Raw genomic sequence first — 14,409 nt, forward strand, 5'->3', positions numbered from 1 at the left:
GACTCATGGAGCTCGTCAGCACAGACCCTTGTGGAACATTTCAAACTATACTGAATGGAGGGGAATAAATAAGAGATTAATTACTTAAATATACATGATTCTACATTTTTCGCATGCAGAATCCTTCATGTGTTATTTTGAATTGGGCTGTTTTTATCGAAGCCGACTACTTTTGTCTGAAAAACCTCAGGCAGCTGCTCTGCTCATTAATAATTCAGCAGCTTCACAGCACAACTACTATGAGACAAGGCTTTGAAAAAACCCACTGGCTCCACACGGCTTTTATTCCTTCGGCATAAACAAATGCAAGCTTCATATTAATAAAGCTAACCACTTTTGTTTATTGACCTAAATATTACACTTTCTTGCAGCCTCAACATTTGCTTACACTCACAAATACGGTGTTTACGGTTTAAATGTTACAAGCAACAAAGGGACATTTTTCAAACTCATCTTTTACTACTCAGCATTTAAATTTACTATTAAATAGAAAAAAAAACATTATTGGAATCACCCAAAAGTAGTTTACTGTATCCACATTGCGACACATAACACAATCAGCAAAAATATTTTTCATTAAAACTGATATTAAATGTTTACAAACAAATTTTGCCCAGCTTATGTGATCATAGCCAGGAGTTTGGCAGTGAAACTAATAGTAGATCAAGTTTTGTTTTGTTTTTTCTTTAAAACAATCCACACTTTAGATATATTATTGTGTTGAATAATATAAATGCAAAGATCTACACCATATTGAAAAGTGTACCTTGTAGAAAAACAAAAATTAAGTGTATTTTGAGAATACATATCCATGTGCCAGTAGTAAAAACACTAACTAAAATTTTGTAATCATATTCTAATAGCAATTAAAGTAGCAAAACTCCACCTTAAATCCTCAATGCAGCCCGATTAAAGGCTGGTTTCTATAGTAGATGGTAGATATTTTAAAATTGTCAATGTTTTAAAACCAGATTTTAACTCTACTTGTGCAAATGACAACTTAAAATTATGCAACCTCAGTTTAAACAAACTTAAACTATTTCAGTTCAAAGGTTGACTCTTGCTGCATAGTAGAAATGAAAAGGAAGAAAATAACCATAGCAAATCAGAAAAAAATGTAATGTATAATAAATATAAAAAGACTCTTCACATGAATTGAATCCATTTGCAAGGCTTTAATATTTATAACATTAATTGTTCTTTAAAAATTTTAAAACATAAGTTTAAACTTTCACAAAAGTGGAAAAAGGCTTAAGCCACTTTCACACTTGATTCAATTAATTTTTCATCAATGTTTTTTTACGCATAATTAAATACAAATTATAAATAAATTGGAAAGAACATTTAATACCACTAAAAGGGCAAAATTTCATATCACCTTTCATCTCCTTCGGTGACGTACTCTCTGCTTTGGAGACAGAAGGATTTCACTTCCAATGTCAATGTCACCGTGTGGATGCAAATCCCCGCGTTTTATCCCCCCTCTTTTTCTCCACTTCTCTGCCTCTCTGCTCTTCCTGCTCTTCTTTCCAGTTTTCTCCTCTCTGTTTTTGTTCTCCTGAGAGGTTTTGGACTCTCTATGACTGCGTAGGATGGATTTATAGGGGTCAGCGGGGCAAACTGCATCATCAATGGTGCAAAAATGCCTCCCCAGAAATCCTCCTTCCCGCTTAGCCTGGGCCTCCCTCCTCAGTCGCTTCACTTCACGCCTCTCTTTCCGCCTTTCAGGCCAGGTCTTCCTCCTTCCAGGATGAGCGCCAGGCTCCAGCTTTGTCCTGCTTCTTCCCTGCACCAATGGCGTATCTTTGCAACATTCCTGCTGTGAAGTTAGGGGTCCAGCACTCCCAAGTTCTGAAAGCACAGATAGCACTTATTACATGTCAAATTTCACCATTTTAAAAACCTTTTGTATAATTAGTACAGCTGAAACACATTGTTCTAAATGTAGATATATCTTTTACAATAATTATTTAAAAGCAACTTTTAATCACCTTTGGCTGGTGTGAGCATCGGGGCATTCTGCTGGAGAATGTCATCCAGAGTGTCATAATAACAAACATAAGGCAGTGAGGGAAAAGTGCCACTAATCATCCTCCTCTTTGTGCACTCCTGATGTCAACAAAGACAATCATCCAAATGAGTGAGAGAAAAAGGGCAAAATATAAGAACAGGGCATCCTGAGATGGTGAAAGTCATCTACTTACATGACCAAAGTGTCCCCTTTTTGAGCAGTTGTAGCAATGAGCATGGTGGCTCTTATGTTTGAGACTGCAGGCGTTTCTGGGTCTGAAAGGAACCCCTAACTTGACCTAGAAAAAATGAAATTGATCTTTTATGATTTGCTAGGCATTAGATTAAAAAGCATTGACAAATCCATACTTTAACTGCTACAGAGTACATTAAAAAACATATTTTCCTCAGTTTTTCTTCTGTCTTTATCGTCACCTCTGTTATTGACATGTAAAGTATTGAGACCACATGTACTTTTCCATAGTTTATCACACTATAAACACAAACTTCATTATGAGTTTTTGTGCTAAATCAACGTAAAGTAGTAAATAACTGTGAAGTGAAGGAAAAATGTTCTATGATTTTCAAGTTAGTTTTAAAAAAGTGAAAAGTGAGGCGTTCTTTTTGAGTCAATACTTTGTAGAGCCACCTGTAGCAGAGCTACAGCTACAAGTCTTTAAGGATATGTCTAGCTTTGGAGACACATGGAGACAGAAAATTTTACCCAGTCTTGCTTGCAAAACTGAATGGAAAGTGACTGTAAACACTGATTTTGGATTTAGTTATGAATTTTAAGAAGGCCACTCTTGCACATGGATATGTGTTCTGTAAACCATTCCACTGCAGCTCTGGCTGTATGTTTAGGGTCATTTTCCTGTTGGATAATGAACCTTAGCCCTAGTCTTGAGCCGTTTGCAGTCTCTAACAAGCTTCCTTGTATGATTTTTTTTACTTTACTTCTATTGCATGCAAGTACTTCTTGATTTGATGGCAAGTTGAATGATTGTTGTCATTCAAAGAATTTTGTTTTATTGCTGACTTGTGTTGACCTGCATATGACAAATAAACCAATCAGAATCTATCCTTTAAACAGCTGTAATCATCTCTCAGTAAATCCAGACCTGTTTTTCTCCCCCTGTTGCAAGATTGTTCCACTATCATGATTAATCGTGGGGTTGGTGTGTTCGCACAAGGATTTGCATGGAAGTTGTATTTTGATCATATCTGACCAGGAAACAGTTCTCCACATGTTTGCTGTGTCTCTAACATGGCTAATGGCAAACTGTAAGCTGAACTTCTGGTGGCTTTCTTCTTGCTTCTCTTCCACTAAGGCCATATTTGTGGAGTGCACAGCTAATAATAGTTCTGAAGGCAAATTCTACTCCCTGAGCTTTGGACCTCTACAGCTCCTCCAGAGTTACCACCGGATTCCTGGCTATCTCTGTGACTAATTATTTCCTTGTCCAGTCTGTATATCTAGGTGGACGGCCATGTCTTGATATCGTAGTTGTGCAATGCTGCATCTAATTCCAGATTAATTAGGAATAAAATAAAACTTCCTCTTACAGTCAGGTGGTATTGTCGCCATAAATCTGGGCAGGCCTGAAAAAAAAAAACACAACAAACAAAGAATAAGAATTTCCCTCTGACCAACATCCAGATAAACACCGTAGTTTCACAGAAGAGGAGATGCAGAAACAGAGCAACACTTTAGAAAAATTGAACTAAAATACACACATATTCACAAGATTACAGAATTAACTTTCAAGAATTTCCTCAACACTAAACACACTTTAATGACAACAATGCAAGGAATTTCTAATGGTAGTTGACAGACAAACTCACATCAAACAAGTGGCCGGTCACGCCGCAGCGCTGGCAGTGCTGCTTCCACACTGGAGGCACCCTGCAGGGGTTGAGGCCATGCGAAGGCAGCCCACAAGTGGAACAGGGCCGGCTCGGACAGTCTCTTTGGACGTGGCCCTGGACGCCACAAAGGACACAAGTGGGACTTTTCTGCTGAGGAGAACAAGATTTTTTTGGTTGTTTTTGATTGATGACAAGATGTTGTCAACTAAGTCTTATTATTTCCCACATTAGGAAACAAACACGGGCGACTTTAGCTGTACCTTGTGAAAGTAGCAACTTCTGGCAACGTGTCCCATCCTGTTGCAGATGTTACAGAGGGATGAACGACCAGCCATGAAATAGCGACTGCCCAGAGACTGAGTGCCTCCATACTGGATATTGAAAGATCCAAATTGTTTACAGCAAATAACTATTTCTGAGCTCTTACAACATATTTTCACTGAACATTCTTTGAATCAACAAGCTTAGTGTTTGAAATCTAGAAAATAAAGATTACCTTGTCTTTGTCTGAGACAGCCCAGGTATCCCCTCCTGATTTCACTTCCTTGTCTGTCATACCTTGATGGAGAGAATGACCACAAAATGTTACCGTTACCTGGTAGTGGAGTGGCCACTAAGGCTGCACAATACGAGGAAAATATGCAATAATGCTGATGAATTCTGCAATAGGGACACGAACGGCAACAAGTGATTAAGTGTATTTTGGTTTGATAGACTCCACGCAGTCTGTCTGGCTACTGGTGGGGATAAAAAAAAATCAATCCATGTTAACAAAAAAAAATAGTTGATTTTGTCCTGCTTCTGATTCTTTTTATTGAAGTTATTCAGTTGTTGTTTCTTAAGTTTCTTTAAGTTCCAAAACTTTTTATGCTGCATTAAGTCACCAAATATAGCTCTGGCATAGAGAACCTGAACTCTTAAATAATTTGATATTACTTGTATCAAATTGGAGTTCAGGAAGTTATTGGCAACATGCAAGGTATGTGCGATAATGATACATTTGCGACATATCGTGCACCCCAGTTAGCGCTGTATCAGCATCAGTAATCTAGTAAATCTATACTGGATTAAACATCCAGATATTGCTGTCCTTTTTGGGGCCCAACATTTTGTGTAACTCTATAATATTGCCTTCACATAAACAGTAGATGGCAGAAAATACCAAGTATATAAAGATGCCTGAGTTTTTAATGAATGTAAAGAATTAATTACAAAACTCAAGTCTTTAACACCTTTAATACATTGATTTTGTAAAACTGCTGTTACAAGCTACTTTGATAAAGCGAGCATTAATGAGAGAAGCAGACAAAGAGCCCATAGTTACTCTGGAAGAGCTGCAGAGATCCACAGCTCAGGTGAGAGTATCGGCTGAAAGGGAAACAATTTGTGCCCTCCACAAATCTGCAATCCTATAAGAAAACCTGACAGAGGCTGCAGCAGTTTCCTTTTCAGCATGACAGCAACCCTAACACACACCGTGTGAAATGGTACAGTGAAATGGCTTTCACTACAGTGAAATGGCTTAGATCACACCTGAAGTAAATGAATAGCTTATTATGAGTTAAGTAACTGATGATTCAGCCATTTGATTCAGGTGTGAAGAAACGGATCTAGATCTCAGAAATCATTAATTTACATGAAAGTATATTCATAAGGGGCACTATGCAATCCATTTAGCTAAATTTGATTTGTTTTTTGTGTTTTTAATTAATATCAGACAAAAAATATTTTTGCACTTCATCTACTGTGATAAAAATAGATAAATAATGTTGGCCAAGATGACCTCTAACCTTCGTCTTCAACATCCTCCTCAGAGCTCTCCCAGCAGCTGAGGTTGAGCTGGATGCTTGGGTCCTCCGCCTGCTCCTCTCCATCCAGGATCATCCACTCCTCAATAGGCTGATCGCTGTCCTCTTCCAGCTGCTCCTGTGAACCAGCACTGGAGACACTGCTGGTGTCCTGCTGAGTCTTTCCAGAGGTGATGGAGAAAGCAAGGAGCAGCGGAGGAGAGCTGTCTCTGCTGAGCTGTGAAAACAGCTTGGCGCTTTTCTCATGTTTCATGTAACCAGAACACGTCTCTTCTTCACTCTCTGAAGTCATGGAGTCCTCAATGAAGAAAAGGTGGTCTTTGTCATTTCCTTTACCATCCGATACTTCATTTTTATTGACAGAGTTCATAGTATAATCTTAGGCAGGCTACGCAGCGCCACTCAGTGGTGAAGTCGTGTATTGCAGCTAAGTAGCGCGGCACAATAACGCATGTTACACTACTATTACTCAATTCTTACCCCAACCGAAATTAAATTGGATAAAGTTGTTTTAAAACTTGTTGGGTTTTTTTTTTTTTAAATACCTTAAAGGATGTTCTGTAAATGTTTCTAACATATCAGAAAAACGCTAAGGCAAGGCAGTAGTACACTAGCACCTAGCAAGAAAGCTACATTACAAACACGGCTAATACGATGTCAAAACAAAGGCGCTTTTATGTAGCACACTAATTTATTTGACTGCATCTCGGTAGCGATTACCTCTGTTAACTCAAAACGCATTCCTTCCGCAAAGCAGAGGCAAATGTAGTTCCCCCTAAGAAGGTTTGTGTACATGTGGTTATGATTTGAATTACTTAACCGGCGTTTCCGGAAAAAGTTGGACAGCCAAAAATAAACCCGGAGTTACGTCACTTTTCTTTTCCGGGGAAATGAATTAATGGAGAAATTACATTACAGCTTATCTAAGCCAGAAAGGTCTGCAACCTGCGGCTCTTTGAACCTTCCGTAGTGCTTCCTAATAACTTTGACCGTCTGTTTTTAAAAATAGACATAATAAAATTAAAATAAAATTCTGGTTTCAGCAGTTTTTCAGTTTTTTTGATGCAATAATTGCATTGAATCTTCACAAAAGATAGTCAAATATGCATCGTTTTCCACAAATATCAACATCCTATGGAAGAAATGTATGTACCTACTTTTTTTGCAAAAGTAGTATTTTTTTTTCTTTAATTTGAAACCTGACAACAAAAATAAAATAAAGGTCTTTAAAAATTACCTATAACATACTTATCAAATCCGATTTGCCTTTTATTAACACATGTTAATTTTCCAACTTTATATGAGATTTACGTGGGTGGACTGATGGAAAATGGCTTTTTGAATCATAAAGATTGTCGACCCCTATTCTAAAACAACTTATTGTATACTTCTGTCTATTGTATTTTTTTATTATTATTTGTTGAGGAAATTATATTTTACAGTCCTGAGGGCTTTATAAAATTGGTTATTGTGTTCTATTTTAAATATAAAAAATATTCATAACACTTTTGGATTTTCTTTTCTTTGTCCTTTTCCTTTCTTGTGATATTACAGCACAAACTTCAATGTATTTTATTTGTAATTTTAATGATAAAGCAAAACAAAGTGACAAGTAACTCTAAAGTGAAGGAAAATGACATCCACATTTCATGACTAATGCCGCACATTCTCAAATGGATTTATGTGTGGACTTTGACTAGTCCATTTTAACACACCAATATGTATCAATCTGGATTATTTAATTCTCCTGACAGTGAATGTCAGTCTCAGTCTCTTCTCTTTTGAAGTTACTAACAGCCCTTGCTGATAAGAAGCATCCCCAGAGTCTGACACTTCCACGACTATGTTTGGATAATGTGGATATCGTGTTATTTTCTGTCACATTTCTGCTGTTTTTACGTAGGTCAAAATGTTTTTATTTAATTTTTTTCAGTCAATGAATCTATACTAGCCAGGTACAAAGACTGGGTGGGAAATCGATCAATAAGCAGTCAAAGTCAAAAGAAATAAAATCTTTAGAAAGCCTGAAGAACTAATGAAGAATTCCAAGTTAAAAGATAAAAAAAAAAAATCTGATTCTTTGAAACTAAAGAGATAAGGAATAAAGTTAAGTTCTTAACGCTTGATATTCTTTAATTCTTTAAAATCCCCCTTTTTGTTCAAACTGATGCATAATAATAGATTACATTGCAATTCATTCTCTCAGCATTGCTGAAAGAGCTCAATGCTGGGTTAAATCTTCATCCTTTTTAAAAAGGAAAAATTGAACGACATCGACAATATCAAGTTCAACATTTAGAACTTAATTTTAAAATACTTACTTTTTTAAAACGAGTGTTCGCTTAGGGCTAAAGAGAAATGTTCAACATTTATTACAACTCATACAATCCTGTCTGCACCTTCTTTGCGTAAATGCGCTCGACGAAGCCATAAGCGCCTCAGCCCCGCCTGTGCGCTCAGAGGCTTTCACCGCTGTTCACTGATCAGGTGCTGAAAGTATAGAGAGGTAGTCTGCATTTAAAGTTTTAAGTTTATACTTTATTTTCAATTTCTCCGTTTGTTTGAAGGTCCGTCGCCAAACTTTGGGTATACGGAGCTGGACCTAGGATGTAATTTTCTTGCTCAAGTGTCCAAGGTCGTGGTTCTTTGACGTGTCTGTGATGGAAGTAAGTTTTGGACTGGTTCCGTTCACAGTTGCGCACAGTAAGTATCGGAACCTTGCATCCTTTCCACAGAGGCTGTCTGAACTGGAACTGGGTCTTCTCGTTCTGCTCCGACACTCAGGGCTCGGCGGGGTAAACCAGCTCGGCGGAGTCTTCATCAACGGGCGGCCGTTACCGCACGAGGTCAGACACCGGATCGTGGAGCTCGCGCAGCACGGGGTGCGCCCCTGTGAGATCTCGCGCCGTCTGCGCGTCAGTCATGGCTGCGTCAGCAAAATATTGACCAGGTAGCCGCAGTTTAAAATGGGTTCAGTCATATGGTAATTCATATGTGTCCCTATATGGAATCAGGAAGTGATGACATCATAAAATATTAAAAGCTCATGGATTCTTTTTATGCTTTTATTGAGTCATCGTGTCTGTTTGTCTTGCGGTCTGTCTATTTTAATCAGGCCGTTTGACCAAAATCAAAAATCTTGAAACTCGCTGCATGTAATGCACATGCAAAATAACAATTATTAGAAGCTTAATACAAGGATTGTAGTTTTTCGTCATAATTGCTTTCCACAATTTTTAATTTGGCATAGAAAAAAAGAGTAGTTGTTTAATTAAACTTAACACAACAAAAAAAACCTTGATATCCAGAACCAAATGTTGTGGCATGCTAATTTCATCCCAACCATGCAAACTGAAACTACACAAAGTAAAAGTTGGCAGCCAACAGGTTGCCTGTTTATCCTTGTGTGTGTAAGTGTCAACCTTTCCTCGCCACACACGACTCTAAATCATGCCAGGTACAATGAGACAGGAAGCATCAGACCGGGGCTGATAGGTGGCTCCAAGCCCAAGGTGGCGACCCCCACAGTGGTGCAGAAGATCCTGCAGCTGAAACACAACAGTCCCACGATGTTTGCCTGGGAGATCCGAGACAGGCTGGTGCTGGAGCAAGTGTGTGACCCAAGCAACGTTCCCAGCATCAGCTCAATTAACAGGTAAGGGAGTCCTGGTGTGTTTCAGTGTTTCTGCTTGACAGCGAAGACCTGGAAAATAAGTGTTGATTGTTTTGGTGTTTGTAGGATCATCAGGAGGAAAGTTCAGGCAAAGCCTTGTGAAGATGGTGAGTGTCTCTCTATCACACTTCTATATGCCCAGTCTTCCTCTCAGTAATGTTTGCACCTCTGTATTGCCAGCATCATCTGTTTCCATGGGAACAGACTGTCCCTCTGAGTCCAGGTTTTCAATAGGAGGGATTCTAGGACTCAGAAAATTCAACAAACAAAACGAAGGTGAGAATCATTACATGTTCAAACAGCATGTGTCCGTAACACAATGAGCAAATTTAAGTGAAACTGACATTTTGGTTAAAATACTTAAATATTACTCAAAGATTCAACAAATTTTTTTTGTGAAATGATTTTTGTTTTATAATCTTCAAACATGTGGGTTTTGACAAGGACATTCTGTAATCTTTAATTTTATCCTTTTAAATTAATACTTCGTAGATTTGTTGGCATGTCTATAATATTTATCACATATAAAGGACAAAAAATAAGTGGTTTAGGTGCATGACAACTGGTATTTCACATGCCTATTAGTTTCAAGCAATCTAATAGATGAAAGATTGTTTTTTGTCAGTAAAATACTTGGTGTTTTTTTTTAACACGTTGGAGGTGTGATAATTGTTGTTGTTTGTTAATTTTGTCCAGATAAACATGTCATGTTTTAAATTATTTTAAATTGAAAATCAATTTCAGTAAACTGAGTGTGCATATAATGTTATGTCCGTATAATCAAATAAGCTTGACTATTTAAGGTATCTTTCATAATTTATTTTTATACTAAATTAATGTCTTTTCAAAAAATAAAAATGGAAAAAAAGAAAGTACAAAGCTTTTTCTTGGTTAAAGTTAATTTATCCTAAACAGTCATTTACATATTTTGATTCTATGTAATGTTGCTTTTCTGCTTTTCACATAATCTTTGTAGAATCAGTTCACTTATATGGCAATCACTCTAAATGTATAACTACTGGGAGAAAAACAGTTTTCACAATTTTGGGTGATATTTTTTTATTACTTTTGCCTGTGCATTCATTTCCTGCCTGCAGGCTATATTATTTTTCTTTCCACACATTAAAGTCATTCAAAATGTTTAAACACAATTTAAGCTTTTAATTTAAATTGTTAGAGAAAAAGGTCACAAAGTAGAAAATAAGTACTCAATAAGAATGAACATTTTAACAGGCTACGAATACACACAGCATTTGTTAAAATGGCTTTTAACTGGAGACCACACAGAAGACTGATGCATAAGACTTTGTGCTTTATGTTAATATAAGTCAGTCGGAGACACTGTAAGCAGCAGGAGGTCCACTTCGTCTCCCCAGGTCTCCATCCTCCTCCCTGCCTCCCTTTCCATCACAGAGAGAATTAGAACAGGCGGCTTCAGAGACAAATAAGTATAGTTATCTATACGAATACAGCCATTCATGTGGGCTGTTTTTCATTCTTCTAATGAGAACAAATGGAGGTGGAAATGGAGATAAAAGAAAACCTGAAGCTGTTCTGTTTTCCAGGAGCGGACGAGTCCTGCGGTGAGCACCACACCCAGCTCTGTTTCTGGAGCAGGTCTGACCTCAGCTCGCCATTTCGCCATCAGCTGCCAGCTAACCATGATCCAGATCCTTTAGGTTAGTTTGCACTGATCTGGCATGACACCCGGTGGATCTTTTGTCTTCGGCCTTCGTTTCACCGAAGAACAGAATTCATCATGTCTAAAATCAGAGAAAACATATTAAAATAAAACTAAAACCACCCTCCTCTTATGTTGTTATTTGTTTACATAATTTGGAGGGAAGAACAGCAAGGTTGCTGTGATCAGTTCAGAGTGTTGTGGCCTGTCCCTGCGGTCATTTTCTGCTCAGTCAGTGGCTGTGAAGCAACATCATTAGAGGCCCCATGATGGACAACACTGACTGCTTTCTCTCCTTTGTGTCCAATTCCCTCGCCTGCTCTCATGGATGAGGAATCTAGGAAGATGAGAGCTGCTGAAGGGACCAGCAGGGTGAAAAAAAACATCAGAGCAGCTCAGTGCGTTTTTGTGTGAAGGCACACACCGACCAACAATCAAATTCATTTATAAAGCAGATGCTGACAGAATTTCAGATTGATTCTGTTTGTCTCTGCCATGCAGGTTTGTTGTGTTGTGATTGAGCAATGAATAAGCTGCATTTTTGCTTTTTACCTTAACATTTCTCAAAAATGTCCCATTGACTTTGTCTCTGTTATGTTGCATTACAGTAATTCTAACAAGAGGACATTCTCATAATATATAAATAAATTATTTTATATACATAGATTTTTGCCCCCCCCCCAATTGATAATATTAGAAAACCAGAAAATAGAAAAAATAGTACATTTGGTGGGAAAGTGGTCTATGAAGACCCTAAAAGTGTTTTTCAGCACAGCTACATGTAAATCAGAATGAAGGCCCTATTGACAAAATGGAAAGTTTTTCAAAGTTGACATTAGGTCTCCAGGTCAAAAACTACATTGTTTTTGGTCTAAAGAGCCACCAGTAGACTTTGTACTCTGACAGTGAAAACATACAGAACAATCTTTTTCAGTGAAGCTTTGTTTTTCAGAACCTTATGTCAGAAGAATTTTTGAATTCAGTTTTTGACTCAACAGGTAGTCAGTAAAGAGAAGCAAAAATTGGAGAAATTTGATATCTATCCTTTTAATTATTTTCATTGGACCTCTCCCTGAATCTTTCTACATCAGCTTAAGGTTTTTTATTGATGTATTTTAGGCATCCTGATAATAAAGAACAGCAACTCAGTAAACATTCCTTTTTCAGAAACGTAAAGATGTCTTTGGCTTAGAGGGCATAAAATGAGGGCCATCCTAAATACTAACAGCCCTAGAAGAAGAAAAAGAAAGGTAAACTAAAGAAAAAAAAATCTGGGCGACTATAGACTTTTTTTGTTCTGTTATGCCCATACTTAGTCTCTAGAGGGCAGTGTTCACATCATCATCATCATCATCATCATCATCATCATCATCATCATCATCATCATCATTATCATCATCATTCTCTGTGTCACAGGTTTCTTGCTTATATCTGTGTTAATAAACTAATAACACTACTAATAACAAGACCATGTTTATACGACACTAATAAATGACTTAGTGGGACAAGCTGAGTCTGTTAATTAGATTCAAGTAATAAATCCAGAAATTTTTGGTCCAAACTGCTCCTTTAATGTATTATATTACAGATGTTAATTGTTACCATGAAACAGCTCAAAATATTTCTGAATGCAAGATTAGTTTTGAAAGCATATTTGCTCTGCCAACACAATTTCCTTAGCTGAGACACATTCTTATTAATTAGACTCCATCCTGAGTCTTTCAGACATTTAACCTGGTATTTAACATCAGTTAATCATTAAGCACTTTCACCTCTGGTTAAACTTAGATCGAGCCTCATATTTCCCCGTCTCGACGGCGGTGACACAAAAAAGCTGAAGTTTAAGTCCTGCTGCTGCTGTTAATCAATAAACCCCAGAAGTCAGGATTGTCTTCTGTTAGATGTAGACGTTTCAGACTCTACTGTAGTATTATGGGCTACTTATTGATAAGCACCAACCACTTCTCACCAGCCTGGTGTTTCTGCTGAGTCTGAATTTATTGTGGGGAAACAAAATGAAAGGCTCATTTTCAGATAGTTTTATATATATATATATATATATATATATATATATATATATATATATATATATATATATATATATATATATATATATATATATATATATATATATATATATATATATATATATATATATATATATATATAATTAAATATATATATATATATATATAAATGAAAACAACAACAACAATAATAACAATAATACAGACCTTTGGGCACTTAAATAACTTAAAAACAACATAATGTGTAGGAGAAAACATAACACATATATATATATAGAGAGAGAGAGATGTAGATATATGTCTCTATACATATAGAGAGATATATATATATATTTATTATGTGAATAAAAAAAAAATATATATATATACATATATATATCAGGTATGATGGTATATAGACACTTTATCTACATCATTAATTGATTTACTTTGGATTTTTATATGGCACTAAAATATCTTATCTAGAGGGAGTCATGCTTTATTACGGCCTGAGCAGTAAAAAGCTGTTCATGTTCTATCAAGTGACTCTGGAGTAGCTTGAAACTGCAACACCACATTAAAAAAGTGTTTCTTTGAGCCAACTTTAAAAAAATACTCTAATTTGTTACAGCTAATTGTATTAGTTTTGCTTAAGCTATAAATTAAATCCGAATTATAGCTTTTTGCAAAACTAAAAAGATTAACTGTAGCAAAGTATTTTTTTAAAGTAGGTTCAAAGAAACATTTTTTCAGTGCAGCCCATAAGACCGTAAAACATATTAGAAAATAATGTAAAAAGATTAACATCCTTAGAAGAGATATGGGCCAATATTTATCAATATAAATCTAATCCATAGAGGGAATCTTTAAACACAACAACAACAACATATTTTCTTTGTCTTTTATATTTTGAAACACAGTGTAACATTTTATTTTCACGTGCACTGTAGAATGCTGCTGTTTAACTAGTCTATCAAGCGGACATTACAATACTTTTTATCTGATATGTTACTGCTGTAGTTGTCATTCTTGAGCATTGACTGTAATAAATCCAGAATACTTTAACCCAGTGTAGGATTTTTTATTGGCATAAATTCAGAGCTTTGGTTCTTTGCATTACAACGTCTCAAACTCTTATAGAGTTCAGGTATTAAATGGGAGCACAAGAAAGTCCAGTACGAAAAGGAGTCTAAACTGAGACTGAAAGTTGAGCTGTTTGTCCACTCACACCTCACTTTTATTGCTAATGATTAATCTGTCCTACATTTTTAGAGTTTTGCCGTGAAAAAAGCCTTTGCGTTTGTGTGTGAGCTATTGCCAACACACTTCACTGCACATGAGAATGAAAACCAAATTACCATG

General features: G+C 36.5%; 2 protein-coding genes across 4 annotated transcripts; one reads left to right on the top strand and one right to left on the bottom strand.

Moving 5' to 3' along the window:
• Window positions 1–330: 330 nt before the first annotated feature.
• On the bottom strand, window positions 331–6,511 carry LOC102219673 (zinc finger CCHC domain-containing protein 7-like). Of its 3 annotated transcripts, none has more exons than XM_023328286.1 (9): window positions 6,408–6,511; window positions 5,670–5,985; window positions 4,376–4,437; window positions 4,140–4,250; window positions 3,856–4,026; window positions 3,577–3,612; window positions 2,205–2,309; window positions 1,992–2,109; window positions 331–1,851 (listed from the first exon to the last, which is right to left on the bottom strand). In XM_023328286.1, exons 1-9 carry the CDS (start codon window positions 6,480–6,482, stop codon window positions 1,382–1,384), a joined length of 1,464 nt encoding a protein of 487 aa, XP_023184054.1. In that variant the 5' UTR covers window positions 6,483–6,511; the 3' UTR covers window positions 331–1,381. The 3 variants fall into 3 exon arrangements, with proteins under 3 accessions (XP_023184054.1, XP_023184053.1, XP_014328297.2); XM_023328285.1 differs by having other exon boundaries at window positions 3,856–4,029; XM_014472811.2 differs by having other exon boundaries at window positions 3,856–4,029; window positions 5,670–6,511.
• A 1,793-nt stretch (window positions 6,512–8,304) lies between these two features.
• On the top strand, window positions 8,305–11,050 carry LOC102219424 (paired box protein Pax-5-like). Its single transcript, XM_005809821.2, has 6 exons — window positions 8,305–8,390; window positions 8,472–8,637; window positions 9,145–9,342; window positions 9,427–9,467; window positions 9,541–9,636; window positions 10,926–11,050. The coding sequence occupies exons 1-6, from the start codon at window positions 8,348–8,350 to the stop codon at window positions 11,042–11,044; spliced, it is 663 nt and encodes a 220-aa protein (XP_005809878.2). The 5' UTR covers window positions 8,305–8,347; the 3' UTR covers window positions 11,045–11,050.
• Window positions 11,051–14,409: the final 3,359 nt, after the last annotated feature.

This window comes from Xiphophorus maculatus, chromosome 23 (assembly GCF_002775205.1).
Source record: "Xiphophorus maculatus strain JP 163 A chromosome 23, X_maculatus-5.0-male, whole genome shotgun sequence".
Classification (NCBI taxonomy): Eukaryota; Metazoa; Chordata; class Actinopteri; order Cyprinodontiformes; family Poeciliidae; genus Xiphophorus; species Xiphophorus maculatus.